The 19,924-nt window shown below is 36.3% G+C and overlaps 3 protein-coding genes across 4 annotated transcripts in view; all 3 read left to right on the top strand.

Moving 5' to 3' along the window:
* LOC105203752 (peroxidase) overlaps positions 1–19,924 on the top strand; it is a 192,020-nt gene that overhangs the window by 124,771 nt on the left and 47,325 nt on the right. The window lies entirely within an intron of this gene.
* Positions 11,263–12,165, top strand: LOC113003161. Of its 2 annotated transcripts, none has more exons than XM_026131425.2 (2): positions 11,263–11,515; positions 11,929–12,165. In XM_026131425.2, the coding sequence occupies exons 1-2, from the start codon at positions 11,292–11,294 to the stop codon at positions 12,038–12,040; spliced, it is 336 nt and encodes a 111-aa protein (XP_025987210.1). In that variant the 5' UTR covers positions 11,263–11,291; the 3' UTR covers positions 12,041–12,165. The 2 variants fall into 2 exon arrangements, with proteins under 2 accessions (XP_025987210.1, XP_025987211.1); XM_026131426.2 differs by having other exon boundaries at positions 11,263–11,519.
* Positions 15,716–19,090, top strand: LOC105203728 (flocculation protein FLO11). The gene is made up of 3 exons (XM_011172605.3): positions 15,716–16,091; positions 16,540–16,774; positions 18,458–19,090. Exons 1-3 carry the CDS (start codon positions 16,035–16,037, stop codon positions 18,739–18,741), a joined length of 576 nt encoding a protein of 191 aa, XP_011170907.2. The 5' UTR covers positions 15,716–16,034; the 3' UTR covers positions 18,742–19,090.

Genomic DNA, 19,924 nt, shown 5'->3' with positions numbered 1-19,924 from the left:
CAGGATTCTGATTGTATTCTACACCACTACCGTTGCTATTTCTTTCTCTCTCTCTCTCTCTCTCTCTTCCTCTTTCTCTCTCTCTATCTACTTCTCTCACTCTTTCTTCCTCTCATTGCCATATCAGAAACGACGAAGACACGCACAGAATGCCAAACGAAGACGGAGCGCGAGTAAGTGGATCGAGAGAGTGGAGTTAGCGGGGTTTGATGCGTGGGAGGAGGGTTGGCGGGAGCTAGGAAGGGAGGCGAGACAGAGTTCACGTCGACAGAGCTACCGCCGCGACATAGTGCCCCCGATTGCGATATATATCCGCCCTCTCTCCATCCAACCCTATGCTTCTGCCACCCACACGTTTCGATCCTCCCCTCCCGCTTACCCTCCTCTCTCTCTCTGTCTCTCTGCGGACCCAACCCCTTGCGTCGACTTCCTACCCGCCACCCATTTCACTTCAACCATCCCTCTACACGGTCTCTCCGCCACTCTCCATCTACGAGGTCTCAACCCCTCTTCTCACCACCACTCTCCGCCACCATTGCGCTTTTGCCACCGTTCCGCAATGCTCTCGGACTCAGTGTTGGTGTTGAGAGGGAGCGAAAGGGGGAGGTCGGACGCGAGAGTGGCTACGGCTGGTGGGCGACTCTCGGCATTGCTTCTTCTACGGAGAAGTATGTATATGGTACTCCTGCAAGAGGGGCGCTTCTTTGCGTCGCTTTTCTTCCTTCATTTTTTTTTTCTTTCAAGGGTTGGAGGGTTGGCATTCGTCGGGTACGCGGATTCGGAATCTCCCCGCCGACAATTCACGGCGCCTAGATCGACGTCTGCGCTTGCGCCCGTTTACATCGATACACGCAGCTATCGATGTATCGAATTCTCTGAAACTTCTTTATCCCTCTCCGAGTCTTTTAACTGCGACTCTCTTAAAAATAAACAAAAAGTCTTACGTGACTCTCTCGTTTGAACATAATACATGCTATATTATAATTATTCTAGTGTGACATTTTATCGTTCATATATCACTTCTCAAATTCTAATCCGCGTGATTAATTCTATTTTCGATTCTTAATCGTTGTCACGCGATGTGCTCGCCTGATATGCGCACATCGACGCATAACGAAATGACAAAGGAGTTTTGACAGGAATTTCCGTAACCGGAGATCGTCTATTCGGTTTCTCGAGGCTCAGTAATGATGTCCACGGTAACGGATGATCTTCCACGATGATCCTCCTTTCTTTCAGGCACGTGTACGCCGTGTGTGCCGATAAAGCGGTAGCAATTGGCGGGTTTCACGAGGTATTCCCACCTGCCGTCGCGCAGGCATACGCACGCTGCCGCTGCCGTCCACGTGCCCACGGGACTCTCCTCCCGGGAAGGTGCACCGCGAGCAGAAGTCGAGCACACCTTCGAGGTAAAAGCAGCCTGTTAGGAGCACCTGTACGCGCGGGCCGCGCGCGCAAGATGTCTCGTCGCCGATCATTGTCGTCATATGTAACGACGGTTGTTGAGAGGCGCGTCGTGTCGCGTGTCTCTCCCCCCCCCTTCTCACGCATTTCTCCGGCCGACTAATCGACTTCGTCACGAGTTTTATCTAACCGGGACGGGGACAGAGATACCTCGGCGTTTCGTGATAGCGATGAACAGAGAGCGTCATTGTTCTGCCCTGTGGCTGTTTATGATTATTAATCATACGAGTAAACACCATAAAGTATATTAAGAAGTAGAACAAGTGAACGATTCTTCTTGATCGCCTTGAATATTTTTTCATCGATTGAAAAATTACTTTTTAAACTTTTATTTTGCATTTAAAATAATTCTAATTAGAAGAAATTGTTTAGAGATGAAAAAAAATTGTTTAGAGACAAGAATTGTCTTTTAGAAACAATATGAAAGGGTAATCTTAATACCTCGACTCTTAGTATGCTCGACTTTCAATTGTTCATGATCATATTTAGAATCCATTACCTAAACGTTACCTAACGTACATCGTAATAAATTATGAATTCATATATGGAAATGATCGAATAAAATCGTATCACTATTGAGGGAAGATTCGCCATACCTGCTTCCAAAGCCTGCCTCCTTTCCTTTGGTGGTAGAAACGAAGAGAATCGTAAAGCACGGGTAGAAGTCGTAAGATGGAGACGGAAGGAGTAAAGATGAGGGTGAGGCTCTAGAGAGTAAGTGAGGGAGCGAGGGAGAGACATTGCGGAATGAGTGACTGAGCAAGAAGGAAAGTGGCAGAGGGAAGAAGAGAGTGTATATATGTGTTTGCGTGTGAGAGCGAGAGAGAGCAAGAGAGAGAGAGAGAGAGAGAGGGAGAGAGATAGAAATAGAGAGGGAGAGAAGGTGAGGTCCGCCGCAAAATACAAGTTGGTAGGATATCGACCAGCCGGAAGTCTGAGTAGTTGTTGCCATGGAGACGCTCAAGTCAATTTGACCTGGGCCAACAGTCACCAGCATACTGATGCACGATATGCTATCCCATTATTCATATGGTTTTTACACGGTAAAACATATTTCGCGGCGCGATTCCCCAACGGCGTATACCGTTTCGCCGAAGCCTGGAAACCCCTCTGCCGCGAAGCGCGGTCCTGGTCTCGGGATTCCTACGAGAATGAAAAGAATTCCTCCATCTTGAATTCGTTTTTTTTTTTTAAATCGCGTTTATCTTTTCGATTAAGAAAATACGTATTCAGAATAGAAATTTAACGTCGAGTTTTTCCTAGAAATTCGGTGGTATTATCGCAGGCGAAATAATCGATATGCCGAGAATAGGATCTTTTCGGATTAAAAACATGAATATTTATTCTTCTCTTTATCACTTTGGAAGAAGTATACCGTTCAAGATCAAATTATTAGCCGCGAATCGTCTGTTCCTAAAGTTGTTACCAAACTGTTTCTCGGAACTTCAAACTTCAAACAAACAAGCTGAGCCCATTTTGAGCATATCGCATACCACAGACGACGTTGAAAGAAGCGAGGGAGGATGACCGATCGAGCAGACTCCTCAGATTCGGCGGAGGGTCGAAGCTACTGTCCGGAAATAGTCTTATACCTCGATGGTAAGTGCGCTCCAAAAATAGCGAGATTCCGCAATTCTAATTTCTCGTTTTTGAACGTCTGGCTGCGCGAGAGCAAGGTTGGCACGTCCTCCGAAGGACTCGATGAAAAATCTCGTCGTACGTCACTCTGACGTGGACAGACCACCCTAATTTGATATTAAGGCATTTTTATTCCAATTGCCGGAACGTAATTAAACCAGAAAAAAAGACCCCAGGATCAATATTCTGATCGAAAGCATCGGATGGGTAGATAACGCGATTTCACTGGGAAACCTCCGCAGAATTCGCGGGTTCGTAGGCACCTGCCGGGCACTAATTAAAGGTTCACTACAGGCTATTCAAAATGGCATGCGCGAAGCCAAACTTAATCGACGATCTGATGATTTGACGCGGCATACGTGGGACGTGTCGATCGATTTCAATTTATCCTTCGTTCACCCGCCCACATCCGCGTCCTGCGCTTTCCGCTTTAATGTAACATCGAAGTTGACAACCTTTGAATATTATTAACACAACGTGATCGTTATAAGGTATTCCAATGACGGAAGCGTTAGAGTGAAGGTAATGCGTTTAGATTTGCAATTGTATTTTTTTTTTTTACGAAGGACGTGTAAATGAGTGCGAGGTAAATTGTAAAATTGCTTGAAAATTTGCATTTTCTCAAATCGCGCGGATGAAGAATATCGGCTTAGGAATTATTATATTATTAGATCCTTGATATATTTGGAGCATGCTTCTTATAGCTCTTTGTAGCTAAAGAGAAATATATTTTGAGAGGCAGGTCTAAGGCACCGGCACAAAGTGAGCAAGATAAGTATTCATGGATAATTTAAGCACAAAGATATTAGAAATATAAAAAAATTATAGGAAAATATTCGAGACGATCTTTTCATAGTTTCTTCATTTCTTTTTTGGGTACACTCCAAGTATAGTACATTCGTACAACTAATTCACGAATTAGAATCCGAGGGGAAAAAAAGTAATTTAATTGAGTTCAGAAGAATTCTCAATTAATAAATCAAGGATCACTTGAATAATCGATTAAAAAATTGATTTAATAAATAATAGAGGTTTCCTTTTTGAATTTAACGATCTCTCAGAATTATACGCTTAAAATAACATACTAGATTTTAGCGTACATTAATTGCTAATTAATGCACGCCCCTAATTAGCGCTAAGATTATTGTATTAATTAAAATTGATAGTAAAAATTGAGATATACACGGTGCTCAATTCGGTTGCGGTTAGTCCGCATAATTTCGCTTGGTTAAATTAACCCCGCGTTAATACGGCATAGGTCATCCCTCGAGCACTTCTCCTTCTCGCATGAACTATTCGGTAATACGAATGTATAGCTGATACGCGTGACGCGGGCATTGCGTATGTGCGTGTCGGCGGGTGCGTGCGTGCGTACGCGCGCGCGCGCACACGCGTCTATATAATCGGCGTATCATGGTTGAAGTGAATATGGTGTACCTACTATGAATCTAGCAACCGATGATGTAGACTCGATCTGTATATATGCGTCTATATGTACATGTGCATCGGCGGCCACGCGTATGCATTTACACACAGCGTTCTCGTCTTTAGTTATATTTATATGCGACTAGAATGCATGACACATAAGTCGAAAATAGCTCATAGAACGTTCCATTAAACGAGCTGCGTGATGAAGTGCTGTCAGATTCGCATAAAGCCTACCATTATTTCGATTCGCGCGAACGTCGGAGTTACTAAAGTTGAAAATGCCCGACTTTGAGGGAGGCACGCCTGTTACGCCAAATAGTTAAACGATAAAATACGATTGAGTGTCATAGATTTCAGATAAAATATTCTCCCCTGTGAATTCAGTCGGACGATGTAGAATTTTAGATGAAGAAGATGCATTCGTATTTTCTAAAAATACTTCAAAATAATGATGTTCAAATATGTATGCAGCGATAGTAGAAAAAAGGAATGCATCTTTTTTAGCTCGATGTGCAATATTATAAAATTCTACACATGATTTATATCTTCGGGATAATCGATACCGAATTGAAATCTACTTTTCACTTGTTCTTAAAATCGTAATTAAAATGGTAATTTTGGTTTGAAGTCGCCACTTGAATTACAGTTTGTCTTCTATATTCAGAGAAGGGAAAGCAGCCCTCCAACCTTAACTTACTCATCGTTTCTCCGCATGTTCGAGAAAGTAATTTTCGTTTGAGCTATTCTATCGCCCCTCGAACGAATGATTACATCATCCAAGGGGGATGCGTCGTTCTCGCACCCATCCAGCGGTGGATTAACTTGATGCGCAACCCCGTCACTAAAATTCATAATCCGTACAGGCTGTACTAGCTACGTATTTCTTCGAGCATGAGATGAAAAGTTTTCTACGTACATTTATTATTCTTCTATGTATATAGTTATTGCGTAAATTATAAACAACAAAATATTTAAAAAAAATAATGAATTTAAGCAACATCTGATGAATCAAATTAATATGCATTTCTATTACAAATACAAACATTTCGCAGACTTTGCTTGTATTAATTTCTAGAATACGCTTTTATCAGTATGTCTCTGCAGAGTCATTTGATAAATATATTTTTTTTTTCATAAAAAATATAATTTTCTTGGATGAAAAATTGGGTCATTTTAGTTTTCATGTACTAAATTTTTTTTAGAAAATGTAAAAATTAAGAGAGCAATTATATTTAGCAAGAAATCCATTATAATATAAAATTTTCATACTTGTATATAACTGACAAGGAGATATACTATTTGGTGTAGAATATACAATCTGTATATTGTACAGTATACTGATTCGCGGATAAATATGAATTTTTTTATATATCATGAATGTAATCTTTGCAGCTTTTGTGCTAAAAAATATCTCGAGGCGGGTGACATCGTACAGCACAAAGACTATAACATTCTGCTGCTCTTTACTCAAGAAACTATTAGGTTACGGAATAATTCATGCTGGGTCGCAACCCGCCAATCCGGTGGCGCGCAACGTACACAACGACGACGCCGAATCCAAAGTTCGTGAGGTCGTGCAGGATGCAACGAGAATCGAGAGAGACAGGACAGGAGAGAGAAGAGAATTAGAGTGTGTGAAAGAGACAGAGAGAGAGAGGCTAGGAGAATATAACAGAGAATGGAAGGGAGAGCAAAACTGAGAGCGGGTATACTCTGTTGCCAATCTCACCCTGACACCCTATATCCTGTGGGGGGCATTGCCACCCCGTTCGCCCCATAATCATCTCTTTCCTTCTACATATTCTCGATAGAGAGAGCATGAAAAAGAAAGAGAAAACGAACGAAAGAACAAACTAAAGAATGAAGGATAGGCAGCAAGACAAATAGGCAAAAGTGAAATAGGTAAAGAGCAAAAGAGAGAGAGAGAGAGAGAGAAAAAGAGAAACTCTGAAAAAAGAAAAAAAAACAAAATTAGAAGATGGACGAGCAGTATTGAGAAAGAACGCAATGGACAGCGGAGTACGAGCTCGGACGAATATACAAAAAGAAAAGGAAAATGAAAACAGGAGAGAGATAGGTATTTTAAACAAGCAGGACGAAACAGGGAGCTAGTCGAAAAAAAGTGGCGTGATGCAAAAATCGGAGCGATACGAGCAGATGTGCAAAAGGGGGAGAGAAAGAGAGAGGATTGAATCTAGAAGCAAAAGGGATAGGTTGAAAAAGAGAGAAAGAGGGGGGAGAGAGAGAGAAATAGAAAAGAGCATTAAGGAAAGAAGAAAAGAGAGTAGAAGTATGAAAAGGAGAGGAAAAGAGAGAGAGAGACAGACAGAGAGAGAGAGAGAGAGAGAGGGGGGTGGGAGAGAGGGAGAGAGTTGAATAAGGCTAGAGCTGTTGGCGTTCCGACCCGACCTCTCATCCCCATTCCTGTCTCCACCCACCCTTCTGAAACACCCTCTCGCCGCACTACCTCATCTCCACGTCCCTATGCCTCCACCTCGCCTACCATGGCACAACCACCCACCTATCCAGCCCACCGACCAACCATACCACACAGTAACACCCCAACCGACAGATCAATACCTACCAACTACCAAGCTGCTCCCAGATTATCATTCTATCCAACTACTTTGAACGGCCCCGAAAATTGAGTGACCGGGCGCCGGTCGAGGATCACACTTGATGCATGTATAAACAACCTTCGTGCAAATGTTAAACGTTACCTACGTGCAACAAACTACACGGATTCATCGTGCGCGAGATAGCATCAATCATCGCGGTGGATGCTCCACGAATTCGCGTGCTTGTCGAAGAGATTCACAATATTCAGGGTGTCACAAAAACATCCTGCATTAACTGTATGATCTAATGGACAAATTAAACGAAAGATTATTTCAAGTATGCATTAAATCTTATTTAAAATCAAGAAAATTAAAATACCAAATTTTATTGTTAATTTCAACTAGATCTTTAAAAATAAAACATTAATTTCACATTTAATTACAAAAGTGCTTTAGATTAAAAAAAAAATAAGAGATAAAATAATTTTTTCAGAAAAAATTGATTAAAAAATCGTGACATTCGAAACTGGAGAGTTATAAGAGTAGGGCATAAAGTTTTCGTAACAATCAGTAGAAAACGGCTGGATGGCATGAAGCAAGTAATCGAAATTTCACTTAATCAGATTCAGGTAATAATAGCGGCTGGCGAAAATTTTATTTGTATTTGTGCGAGAAGAGTCCACGATGTACGGGAAATCTCAGAAGTAACTTCAACTTCAAGCCGCGAAAAGTAGGTCGAATCTCCAAATAAGATTCTCCATTTACGAACCAGAGGGAGAGCGAACGTGCGATTCATCAACGGGAGCTCTTTATCCACTTTTACCGGCGCGATGAAATTAATCGGATTCCCTGGTGTGAATCGCTTTGATGGAGTGCACTTTTGCGTTCTATGAACTACGTGATTTGGTTAAATAGCGGACGGACGGACGGTCAGACAGACGGACGGACGGATGGAGCGGAGATTATTATCATGCTTGAAGCGCTACGTGTCCTTTATTGCTCTTATTTCTTGCTACGCGTTGCACCCATCCGTAATGAGCCGGCAATTTTTCAGAGTCGAACGACCTTATGATCGCATACGCGTTACGTCAAATTAAAGAGCAACAGGTGTCTCTGCTGATCATCCGATGTACTCCGCGTTAAAATAGTAGCGGCGCGATATGACGGCGCCGGGATATATTCATTCCGACATGGGGAAAAAGCATGTCGGAATATTATCGCCCGTAATTGGATCTTTAAGCAGATCACAAATATCAAACTGTAATCAAACATTCTGATTATTTATGCAAAACTGACCGGTGTCAATCATTTGGAGTGTTGAGATAGATGTGAATATAATTAAAAATCTTGTTCCTGTATATACTTAACAATACTTTACTTTCATTTATTCATCTTTGAAAAACTGTAATTTAGAATCTTATTGAGTTATTTTTGAAAATTTTAGAGAATCTAGAAATTCACGTTGAATTGCTTTACATTGTTGTATCAAAGTTGCTTTTATTCAGGAAATCAACAAAGCAGGCTATAATTGAAAGATAACGTTAATATACAGATAAAATTAACGATTTAAAATAAGTATGTGTGCGTAATTAAAATATTCTTATTTTACAATTAGATTTTTTAGAATTTAGTTTTAATTTTTAAATGTCGATGCTTCGTTTCGAGAGTCGTTGCAGTTTTCTTTTATCAGACTCCAGATGTAAACTAATTTAATCGACGGAGTTTATTTTAAAAGCGAAAGAAACAAATTCATTATTCTATCTGGTCTCTGTAAAAACCGTATACACGTTGTGCGTAGGAACGTTCAATTACTCCGACCTTAACCATTCTTAGCAAGGACGCTCACCGAGAGGCGTAATACGTCACCTACAGAGTCGACCAACGTCACGGGGGCGCCTCGGGTGACGTCAGTGGTATGCTAAATGAGATTAGGTTTGCAAGGGTTTATTTGCGGCCCACGCATTTTACTTCCCCCGCGAGGGAAACTTCACGCAGTATGCAGGATGTATCTACTTATGCGCGGCACCGGAGGCGCGCATCTTTCAAATGCGTGCAAATTTATTTATTCATTTTATACTGTAAAATAATTTTACCGTTGATACGAGAAAAGGCTTGAAAGAGGGGGAACTGTAATTGTACATTGTGAAGATTCACATTTACGACAATTATTTAAGTATTGGTCATAAATTTCTCATTTAAATATACAAATCCAAATGGATAATTTAAATAATTCTTATTTAAATAATGAAAACTTTGCTCACGATTTACACTCTTCTAAAAAAAATTCCTCACTGGTGAATAAAAACTTGATAATAAATTTGGCGTAATAAAAACAATTCTAATGAAAGCTAGATTAATGACATAAATTAATCTACTTTATTTGCACTTTGTCCCTTCTTTCTACTCTCGTTTTTCTGATTTATTTTCAAATTCTTGAAAGTAGGTCACACCGACGACGCAACGATTTTCAAGATTAATCTGGTAGCAAATAGATGTGCAATAAGTTACTTTAAAATAACGTTTATTTATCAAAGATTGAGGTTGTTAAAATTTACTATGACGAATTGGACACTGTGTGTATACATCTGTGTGTACGTATTTCTCACCGTATTTTCACCATACTCGTCTGGTGTGGGAAATGCGAAGGTATCCACAGGAGCGGAATGTGAGACGAACAGAGACACGTGATGAGAAACGGAGAGAGCATAGAGAAAGGAATAACGATGAGCTGGTGGAGAGTTGGCGAGAACTAGAGACGAGCGCAAAAGTGTATGAGAGAGAGAAAGATGAAAGAGGCAAAATGAAAGAGACAGAGAGAAAAGGAGAGAGAAAATAAAAGTGGCAAAGATAGAAAAGGATATGCATGGCGAGAGAGAGAGAGAGAGAGAGAGAGAGAGAGAGAGAGAGAGAGTTGGAGAACGATGAGAAGTATAGGTAGGAGAATCGGAGGAAGGGATGAGAAAGAGCAAGAGAAAGCGACAGTAGGGTGATCTAGCAGAGAGAAAGGGACAAAGATTTCCTGACGGCAAAGCGCTCTCGCGCCGCTGCAAGCGGTGGAGGCGGCGGCGGCAGCAGCGGCGGCGGCGGCGGCGGCGGCGGCGGCGGCGGCGGCGGCATAAATCGGCCGAAGGGAAAACTTTTTGGGCGCGGAGTTGCCGGTCGGTATGTCCGCGCGCGAACGCGCGTATGTGTACGTATATATATACACATATGTGTATGTGGTTTTATCTGACGGTACTCGGGGATGTTGCGGGTTGATTTATCGCCTGTCGTTGCCATGGAAACCTCGGCGTGACCGGCTTGCGCGACACCCTCATATCCGAGTCGACTCTGGTTTGCTCTATTCCCCGCCACGTCTCGCTCGCTTCTGCTTTCACTCCCTTCCTTCCCCCGCTCTATCTACGCATCTCTCTATCTCTTACTCGTCCTCGCTCTCCTCTGTCCTCATCTCACTCTCTTCGCTCACACTGGCTCCTCTCTATCCTTCTCTCTTCGCCAGACGTTATCCCCTCTCGCGTCCTCTTCTCTCTTTCTTCACGGTACACGCGATCTATGTCCCTCTTCATCACACGCCACCCCGAACTCGATTCCTCTTTCTCACTGTGTGCTGCTCCGTACGTCTTCTTGCCTCTCCAAACGAGTCTTCCTCTTCTTTCCGATTCTTTCGTTCTTTCATTCTTCCACAGAGTGATTCCATCTCGTTTTCGCGTTCCCTACGCTTTCCTTCTATCTCTCACTGTCCTGCCCCTCGTTCATGCTGTTCCTCCTCAATCGTATCGTCTCCCTTGCACCCTTTAGACACCTTCTCTCTCTTCTTCGTTCGCCTCGCTCGTTCTCGTTCTCTCTCTGTCTCTCTCGGTCCAACTCCCCAGGACCCCCTTCGTTTCTCGCCATTCGTCTCTCTCCATCCCTCTGGACTTCTCCTCGCCCACTCCCTCCTCCGTTCGCTTCATCCTCTCCCGTCTCTCGGCAAGAACCAGTACTACTGCACACCCACGCCACCACCCCGTAACCTCCCCGATCGCCCTTTTCCACGCTCCTGACCGGGAATGCGCCCTCATCTCCCACTCTCTTTCTCTTTGTCTCCCTCTCGTTCTCTCTCTTCGTCTCTTTCGCTCCTTCGGTTCTACATCGAGTCTCTTCATCTATTCGCCTACCCTTCCTAGCTTCCTTCCCTTCGCCTATTCTCATCTTCCCTTCGAAATGCACCCTACGCCACTATCGCCCTCCGTCGCGAGGCTGAAACTCCCTGGAGGAACGTCAAGGAGTCGAGTGTCGGCGGAATCCTCCGCAAGGAACTGCACACCTCCGCAATCTTCCATCGGCGATGCCTTCAATCACATTGACGGCCTACACAATCTTTTTATTAAGTCTCGCGATCGACATGATTCCGTCAGTGAAAATAATCAAGACAAGTCTCTTTACTCGTTCGTATGTGTTAATTCGTAAAGAAAGTTCTAAGTGAATGACGTAATAGTGTTGTTTTCGCATTATGCATTTTACTTTTCGGATCTGCTCTTTCGAGAACGAGCAGATTAGATTCTTACGTAGAAGCTCTCCTTCAGCGATTAAATTGTCTTCAAACTCACATAAATAATGTTACGCTCGCATGTTCGGATAATAACATCCACTTTAAACTGATATTCACCAAGTGCGCATACGCGAATCTTTTTCTCTCTTTAGCCGATTCGTTTGCGCTCTTCGTTAAAATAATCACATTATTTCAATATCCTATTAATTAATGGCATCACTGACTTAATTATGTATTATTATATAATAACAATTTTATTTTTTCCTTCCAACATGTGTCAATATTTATTTCTTCCATATGTTCTTGCAGATTTCACTTTGGAACCGAATTGATTTATCGAGGTTGTTATCGACGGAGTCGCAAGATTGAAATAATTTCTTTCAATTATGCTACAGATACAACATCTAATAATTATACGTAACTTATGATATGTTCTTTCCGTAGCACAAATACAACGTAAATTTAAATCTGAAGTAAATCGGAACAATATTGTTAACACTAACATTTTTTTTATTTTATAAAATATAGTGACCTGATTAATTTCTTCTCGTTCGTAAAATATTTTATCTTTATACTTTAAGAGAACCAATATAATAAAATTATATTTTATAATGCATTATCGAATATCGTTTCCCGGCTTAATCCGGCCTCGCGATCAAATTCCGAGATTGAGAAGCATTCGAAACCTGTAGGACCCGTGCAGATGTTTGAATTTACGACTTTGTAGCTCGCGCTTCCGGACATATCGATTGCACGAACGATAAAAAAAAATTCATCTCAGACATCGAGCGACAGTTATCTGCGTAATTATTCGCTCCCACGATCTTAGTGCAAACGAGATGCTCGACTGAAGGAGAGAATCGATTGGCATATGCAGGCCCAATTAGGGATGCAGCCGGGAATTACGAAAGTACCTTACACCATCGTTGAATTACTTTCTTGAGAGAGACGAGTTTCATAACAAGAGACCCCAATTACTTTCACGAATAATTCCGCGCGGTTAGAGGTGCCGATCGACGATCGCATGAAATGTTTAGCCGAGCAAGATCGCGCAAATCTCCGTCGCGGCAAGGCTTCCTGATTTTTTTTTTCCGAGGACAGTTCGAGCACCGAGGCTGGCGCGAAATAACTGAGATTCCGTGATATATAACGGTATCGATACTTTCGCTAGTAGATTTATCGTGAAATGCGTAAAATTCTTTTAAGCGAGGATCATTAATCAAAAACTTACAATTTCAATGTTGTAAATGTATTGAAATTCAAAAGTTGTAATAATCATTTGGCAGCCCTAATTAGAACATGCAATTTCGTTCTGTACCCTCTGTACTCAATGAAAAGATTCGAAATTGTCTTTTTTCTGGTTAAAAGAAACAAATTACAGTAAATGGCACTGGAATTGAATTCATATTATCGACATGATTAACGCTAGAAATATATTATATATTATATTCTTTTGAAGTTCGTAAATCAAGAAATTATCGAGGAATGTAAAGGATGAAAAAACTCCTAAACATCGGAATAATTCGAAATTACTTGAAGGTGCTGCGTCCCTTGGAAATAAAATGGAAGCTAGTATCGAACGATTAGCCGATGGTAAGGATAGTATGCGAGTGTTAAACCTCTGCATTATCGGCGCCAGGATTAATACGTTTAAACTTGGTTTTTCGGTGTGCCGAATTAGCGAGATAAATTTACGATGCTTACGAGACGCTTTCCAGCGGATTGATTTCTTCTCCGCAATGATCCGAAAATGCGTCGTATCGCGGAGCACCCTTTTTACTCACGGGCATTAACTAATTGAAATGAAGGAACGGTTGGGAGAAGGAGGAGAGAGAAGACGAGCGGTCGAAAAAGATTTACACGAAGAGTAAAAGCACGGGCAAAAACGAGCGGGTAACAAAAAGGCTGGCGGCTCTGGGTGGAAAGACCAGGGCGCCAGGAATGTTCTCGGGCAGTCGTTGTCGGTCTCATTGTTATCGACCCGCTGGGATCTCTGGCGTCATTGCTAACGTGATCACGTCGTGGCTATCACCTTCCTACTGGGCAGCACCTTCCTACAGCCACACCGTAGTTTTGTACTCTGCCGCGAAAGGTCATAGCAATGTCCGAATATATTCTGGATGAAGAAAATGTTTGCTTTCAGAAAAAATTGCAAAGAGAAATAAATCTTCACAGAAATTGGATCGTTATTTCTTAAACCCTACAAAGAGTAATTGGGTTGTTGAGTTACACTTATTTAATTGTGTCGATAATCAGAGATTTAATTAAATTAATTAATTAATGAAATAAATCTATGCAACAAAGTAAAAATTTCAAGTTAAGAACTCTATTATTTTAATTTATTTCTTTCAATAATTACAAGTTATTTTATTAATTACTAGTCGTTATGCAATGGTTATTTTTATATAGTTAATGCAACTTTTTAACTCCCTTCCCTTTTCAAGTTCCTTTCCTCCATTTATCTTCAAATTGTATTTACTATTATTCACTTACAGAAATGTTTAATTTTAAACTATTAAAATATTTTTATTTTTGTTTCGATTTTTTAAATATAATAAATATTTAAATATAATAATATAATAATATTTAAATATTTAAATATAATAAATAATTGAAAATATTTTTAGACGTTTAAAACTGAAACATCTTTAACAACTTTAAACATTTAGTGTTTTAAATCTGTTTAAAACATCTTTAAGTATGTAAAAAAAATAGAAACAAAAATAAAACATTCAAATAAAATTAAAACAAAAACAGACTCGACAATATTAAATATAAGTAATAGAAACAAAAAATATGCGAGTAAAACGCGGTCATCAAAAATAAAACATTTTAATATCTTAAAATTAAACACTTCTTTTACAAATGTTATTATAAAAAATATACTTCAATTAATTATAAATATGTTACTTAAGATATTAACATATTTAAAAATATTATAATATTTAAATAAATCCTATTACTTTTTATTTGTTAATATAATTAAAAAGTGCATTTATTCTATAAATATATGTATACTGTCCCATATTAATTTTTTATTATAAAAGAATGATACTATTTTTATACAACTAGATACTGTTTATATTCTCATCGTTATTTACATAACAAATAAAAATTTTTTAGTTGCTATTAAATTTAAACATTTAATTTAGATAATAAATATGATCTGAATTACACTTCAATTCATATAAGTTCCATATTTATTATTGTTTCATTGTAAGCGGAAAAAATTCACGCTTTACAACTACGAAGAACGGGTTGCATACAACTGTGTGATAAGGATAAATATAACGCAGAACTATACCTTTCTTGTGCTAATCAGCGACGTGCTGGAACAGTAAGAATAGTACGTAAAAATAGTTTTGACCTTCTTAACTTTTATCGCAATATTCTTATTTGCATTCTTGTCACGTGTTGTGATTTTTTATACGAAATAGAGATCGCAGAAGCATTGTTAATAACATTGCTTCATCATTCATAATACAAACGTAATTGTAAATATTATAGTATTATAAATATTACAGTACTGTACATGTATATAAAATAATACATTTTATTAATAGTCTCATAAAACATAAAAAATATATTGTGTCTAATTAAGCATGATATATGTGCATGTCTTATTATATTACATGTGTTTGTAAATTTAAAAGAGCAAATTTGAATCAACTATCATTAGATAATACGTATTCTCTTTAAAATAATGACAATTACCTTGTAAGTTTTTTTTTCATTGAAATCATAAAATTTAAATATTACTTTTTAAAAATCAATTTAATAATACTATTATTTCAAATAAATTGATTGAGAAAAAATATTGAAGGATTTTAAGTTATATGTAATACAAAGTAAATCATTTGATGGAAAATGTTATTAATTACATTTCTTATAATCTAGCTATCTATTTTGTTTGGAAAGTTCATTGAATATTTTTCAAAAAATTAACTTTATCTACCAAAAAAAAAAACAATTTATACTAAATTCTATTTTTCAAATAAAACTGTAACATTACTATATGACAAAAGATTTGGATCCATTTGGATTTTTGTCAGTTCTTTTCTTATTTAATTTCATAATAATATAAAAAAAGATTTAAGTAAGAAGTTTAAAAGCGGAATCTATAACGATAAAATATATTTGCATGTCATGCATTGTATTGTCTTCAAAATGTCCAATATACAAGATAAGAAACGATATAATCCGCGAAAAAATCTCGCAAAGTGCTACACGACTTCGTCACGTTCGTATTTTTAAGAACATATACCTCTCGTCTATATAAATGAGCAGAAAATTTGCTTAAGACTATAACAGTTGCAAAGTGTGTAACAAAATACATCTCATAATATAAAAGTAATAACTTTATATACCATATGAGTTATATACCATATGAGTGATATAGAAAACATAACAAAAAAATGTGTCGAAGTATTTGGGTTGGACTATTAATTTCATGTGGAATAATCTTTGCAGAGGTAATCAAAATTAGCAATATTTTTAAGTTGATAATATATAGATAAAAACAAGTCGCGAACAAAACTTACAAGAAACATTTTGACTGATTTAAAATAATTTTTGGCTGTAATAATAAAATAAAATACTGTTATTCACAATATGCAATATTTTTATGTTGTACTTTTTAACATAAAAATGATCAATTTAAGTAAATAGTCAATTGAGATTTTCTATACACAAATGAAAAAAACTTTGAATAAAATATTGATATATTAATTAATAAATTCTAATTTACAATAAATTTGAACAATAATGTAATTAAAAAAAAAAATATCTTGCTAAAAATTATAGAATATTGTTTCTGTAAAAAAAAAGATCGACACGTTCATAAAAATTAAAAAACAAAGAGAAAAAAAATATAATTATTAACAAATTATTTGTATGTATATATATATATATATTATTTAGAACGTAGTGCCGCATGATGGAATGCAACATCACACTTCACACGTGACTGATCAAACTTCCCGAACCGGAAGATTTGGCCTTTCCCATATTGATGAGTTACGTAAAAATATTTGTCAGACGCTTTGCGCATCTGCAGTCATACCATATCCCATGAGTCTTATATGTGTTGTGAAATGTCCTGAATTGTATTTGCCACATAGTACGACAACGGAATGTCCAAAATCGACAACTTCAGGTAATAATGAATAGAAAATAAAACAAATAGCATTCAAAAAATTAATTCTAATATATATCCGCTATAATTATTTATTTACTTGTTTATTTTACGAAATAACATTAAATTTAAAAAGTGGTAAGAAATTAATTATTAATCTAGAATCTAAATTAATCCAAATTTCGCAACAATTTAACTACATATTATATCTAATAATTTTAGCGTTATATACATGCAACATATTTCATATACATTGCATTGTCTGTATGAGAACAGGAGTAATTACAGATTTTATACGTATATATACTTTTATAATTAAATTTAAATTATTTATAATCGTTAAGACAACGATAAAAATAAGTATTTACTGATAAATTATCTAATGTTTCTGTCACTAATGCAACAAAAAAAATTGAATAGTTAATATGTGCTGATAAATCATTCGAGTTAATGAAATTTATCAAAATTAAAATATTTTTAACGTTTAAAGCACCGAAAGTTGATATATCGGCTTTTGATGATTTAAATAAATTTTATTGCTTATTTTGTATTCATGTACACTTATATATTTACTTCGAAATAAGTTGATGTAACTTCTCTTTTATTACTTTATTACATTCCAAATTTTGATAATGTATTTTATAATTGTCTTTTATGACATTTTTTACTGCATATGCTAAACAGTTATTCTAAAAATATATAATAATATAAAGCTCAAATAAGAAAAAAGTTTTATGCTCTTTAGGACTACCATAGTATATCAATACGAAGCTGCGCCATCTTTTTTATAAATCAATGCAATGACATAGTCAACAAAATTCTAAATCTAAAACAATAAAAGTCATCCAAAATATTGCCAATCCTCAGGAAATTACGATACATTTGAAATAATTAAAATAACTATTAATAAAATTTTAATAATATTAATATGATTTTTTTATAGAAAAAAGTTTTAATTAATTATTGCTACTTCCTAATCAAATAAAACGATAAAAACCGTAACATCCTAATCGTATACAACAATACATAGAAAAAAATAGTATCAAAAATTCATATTAATTGTGAAACAAAATATTAATTAAAAAAAACTAATATTTTATTTCATAATTACTATTTTATATGCATATGTAAAATAATGGTGTTTACAGATATTTATTTGATCTTCTTTAAAGTATTTGATATTATTAAAATGTTATATTTTTATATCAATATTTCGCAAAAAAATATTATATTCTTATGTCACAATATGATTGTTTTGATAGTAATAACAGATACACTGAAAGCAATGTTTGGTAAAATCAACTTAACGTTTGATTGAGTAATGATCAAATAAATTTTATAGTTATAATTACTAAATATATATTTGTTTTGATCAAACAATTTGTAGCCTTAACCAAATAATTATTTTCATACAACAAATTACAAAAAATTTTGTTAAATGATTTAGTTGATCTTACCAAACGATTTCTCTCAGTGTATTACAAAATTTTATTTTTTTGAAAATACTGTTATTTTCTATTCCATATATTTTTCATTTTGACTCATTATTATTGAATAACAAGAGAAGATATTTTTCTTAATACAACTATACAACATTTCTTCATGTAAGCAAATTACTTCTATTCAACGCTATATAATCTCTATTTTAATATTTCGAAAATAGAAAATATTCTCAAAATAAGAATGTTGTTTCTTTTTATACAGCTACAAGTATTCAGCCTACTATGCCTCAGCCCCCTCCTGGGTCTCAGCCGGCACCTGGTCCTGCAACTCCTGGCTCTGCACCTTCTGGTCCTGCAACTCCTGGCCCTGCACCTTCTGGCCCTGCAACTTCTGGCCCTGCATCTTCTGGTCCTGCAACTCCTGGCCCTGCACCTTCTGGCCCTGCATCTTCTACCCCTGCATCTTCTAGCCCTGCATCTTCTACCCTTGCATCTTCTACCCTTGCATCTTCTAGCACTGCATCTTCTACTGCTCCTTTAGGTTAACCTGCATTTCCTGCTTCTTAAGAATAGACCAAGATCGAAGGTATCAATCCGAATACAAAGTACAGAAACCATATAAAGCGAACTATGTTGCATCAGAGTAAAAAGACAAATATAATTTAAAAAATTGATAAGATGAATACAATATATTAATAGTATTAATGTAAAGTATTAATGTAAAATTACTAACAATAAAAGTGCAAATGTATGCAATAAAGTGCAGTTGAAAAAAATTATTTTATTCTTTTCGTAAAAGATATATGTTAAGATTATTTTATGCAATCTGTGTATATTCAATTTGTTATATTATGCCGAAAACGTCTAACTTAAACATAATAAAATATAACAAAAAACAATATAATTATATGTTATTTAATTGTGATCAACTTGCTAACTTAGAATCAATAGATATTGTGATTAATAACTAAATAATAAATAGTATACAAATTCGTCAAGTATTATAAGTTCGTTTGCACTTTATACAACAGATGTCATAATATTCTGTAAATGTTGCATTACGAGAAAGATTTCTTTTCTACATAGAATCACTGTTATAGAATGTTGATAAAAACGATGCTGATATTGCCGACACGTTGTTATTTAACTTCCTTTTATCATTGATAATATTTATCTCTTTACACATATTGAATTAAAACAATATATTATCTTTAAATTATATATGATATAATATTCAGCTTAAATTAAAAATTTAATTAAAATTATATGAAATAAATAATTATTATAAAAATAGAAAGATTTAACTATTAAATAAAAACAAGCAATATTTTTTTACGTGTATGTATACTTCTTGTATTTTTTCTGTTTCTTTTTAATTCATACTTCTTTTTAATTCATACTTCTGCAAATACAATACAATTCTTTTCAAATGTTATAAATGTTTCTTAATATGTACTGCGTAATACTTCCTTCAATATATACCTGTTCGAAAATCGTGTCTTTCTTAGATTTAATAAACAAATTTTCATCAAATTTGAATAATAAATCTTACATGAATTATATATGTAATAATTATTTTCTTTTATACATATATAGATTCAATTTTCACACGTTTGTGTATTTATATAAATTATTCATAAATTAAAAACTACTTAACATTTTCATACCGATGTACTGAAATAAAGCACATCAACAGAAAGGGAAGACCGAAACTCATCAATGTAGAAAA

Source organism: Solenopsis invicta, chromosome 1 (assembly GCF_016802725.1).
Source record: "Solenopsis invicta isolate M01_SB chromosome 1, UNIL_Sinv_3.0, whole genome shotgun sequence".
Lineage (NCBI taxonomy): Eukaryota > Metazoa > Arthropoda > Insecta > Hymenoptera > Formicidae > Solenopsis > Solenopsis invicta.
Note: the sequence above shows the minus strand (reverse complement) of the source record. Positions and strands in the feature narration are given on the sequence as shown.

Coding starts and splice junctions, on each gene's coding strand:
- LOC113003161 (XM_026131425.2), top strand. CDS start 11,292: ATGCACCCTACGCCACTATCGCCCTCCGTCGCGAGGCTGAAACTCCCT. Junction 11,516..11,928: donor CAAGACAAGTCTCTTTACTC/GTTCGTATGTGT, acceptor ATGTTCTTGCAG/ATTTCACTTTGGAACCGAAT.
- LOC105203728 (XM_011172605.3), top strand. CDS start 16,035: ATGTGTCGAAGTATTTGGGTTGGACTATTAATTTCATGTGGAATAATC. Junction 16,092..16,539: donor GTGGAATAATCTTTGCAGAG/GTAATCAAAATT, acceptor TATATTATTTAG/AACGTAGTGCCGCATGATGG. Junction 16,775..18,457: donor TCCAAAATCGACAACTTCAG/GTAATAATGAAT, acceptor CTTTTTATACAG/CTACAAGTATTCAGCCTACT.